Source organism: Cicer arietinum, unplaced genomic scaffold (genome assembly GCF_000331145.2).
Source record: "Cicer arietinum cultivar CDC Frontier isolate Library 1 unplaced genomic scaffold, Cicar.CDCFrontier_v2.0 Ca_scaffold_5333_v2.0, whole genome shotgun sequence".
Lineage (NCBI taxonomy): Eukaryota > Viridiplantae > Streptophyta > Magnoliopsida > Fabales > Fabaceae > Cicer > Cicer arietinum.
The window spans coordinates 1-1388 of NW_027338980.1; the positions used below are offsets into that span (position 1 = coordinate 1).

The following is a 1388-nucleotide window of genomic DNA, read 5'->3' on the forward strand; positions in this document are numbered from 1 at the left end:
TCTAATAATAAAAAAGATCATATATTCTAATAATAAAAAAAGATCAGATTCGCTTTAGACTTTGTTGGGCCCGGCCCAGTACCCTCGCCGTCTTTCATGAACTATAAAACCCCTACTAATCTCTTCTGATCACACCACAATAAAGAAAACTTTCTTTCTTCTCTCTTTCTCATTCGTCTCCCGAATCCGATTACAATGTTGCAGTCCAATCAAGAAGGTCAAAATTCATCGATTTTGATTAGAGAAGTCTGGGCTTCCAATTTAGCCTATGAGTTCTATCTTATTCGAGGAGTTGTTGGCAGATACCCTTTCATATCCATGGATACGGAATTTCCTGGAGTTATTCATTCACCTCAAGTTGACGCCCCTAACCCCTCTCGCCGCCGTCAACTTCATCCGATCGATTGCTATAGATATTTAAAGGCTAATGTTGATGACTTAAAACTCATTCAAGTCGGTCTCACTTTAACGGACGCTGACGGTAACCTCCCTCAATTTGGAACCAATCAAGGTTACATATGGCAGTTTAATTTCTGCGATTTCGATCCCGCTCGTGATCATCATAATCCAGATTCTATTGACCTACTGCGCCGTCAAGGTATTGATTTCAATAGCAATATTTCTCATGGTATAGATTCTGTCCATTTTGGTGAAATGTTGATGAACTCTGGCCTCGTCTTGAATAAAGCCGTTACTTGGGTTACATTCCATAGTGCCTATGATTTTGGGTATCTCGTGAAAATTTTGACTCGACAGAACTTGCCCGACAGATTGGAGGATTTTCTATATGTTTTAAGGATGTTTTTTGGTGACAATGTTTACGATATCAAACATATGATTCGGTTTTGCAATGCTTTGTACGGTGGACTCGAGCGGGTCGCCAGTACATTGAATGTCGATCGGGCAGTTGGAAAATCCCATCAAGCTGGGTCAGATAGTTTATTGACATGGCACGCCTTCCAAAGAATGATGAATGTCTATTTCGTTGATAGTGAAGCCCATCAACACGCAGGAGTTCTCTTTGGATTAGAGATGACAGTTTAGATTCAAGAAAAAAATTTGTAATCTTTGAATTAGAGAGTACAGTTTAAATAGAAATTGTAATCTTTAGCTTAGAGAGTACAGTTGAAAAATAGAAATTGTAAAAAATGTATTTGATATGAAAATATAATTCTTTATTTTATATTTGGATTTCTCTTTTTTTTATACAAGTTTCTAATTAAAAATAATTTCTTATCTTTGAAATTTGATTTGAGCTGAAATTAGTATGATTGAGTTTTATATTGTGATATTGTGAATGATAGACAACATGATAAAAAGTAAAAATTGAAATTGGTTATAGTATATAATTTTAATGAGTTGAATTGAATTGTGCAAGTCATCTATAC

At 35.6% G+C, this 1388-nt stretch overlaps 1 protein-coding gene across 1 annotated transcript; it reads left to right on the forward strand.

Moving 5' to 3' along the window:
* Positions 1-47: 47 nt before the first annotated feature.
* Positions 48-1185, forward strand: LOC101497860 (probable CCR4-associated factor 1 homolog 11). The gene has a single exon (XM_004517103.4). It carries the CDS (start codon positions 196-198, stop codon positions 1042-1044), a length of 849 nt encoding a protein of 282 aa, XP_004517160.1. The 5' UTR covers positions 48-195; the 3' UTR covers positions 1045-1185.
* The last annotated feature ends 203 nt before the right edge of the window (positions 1186-1388 follow it).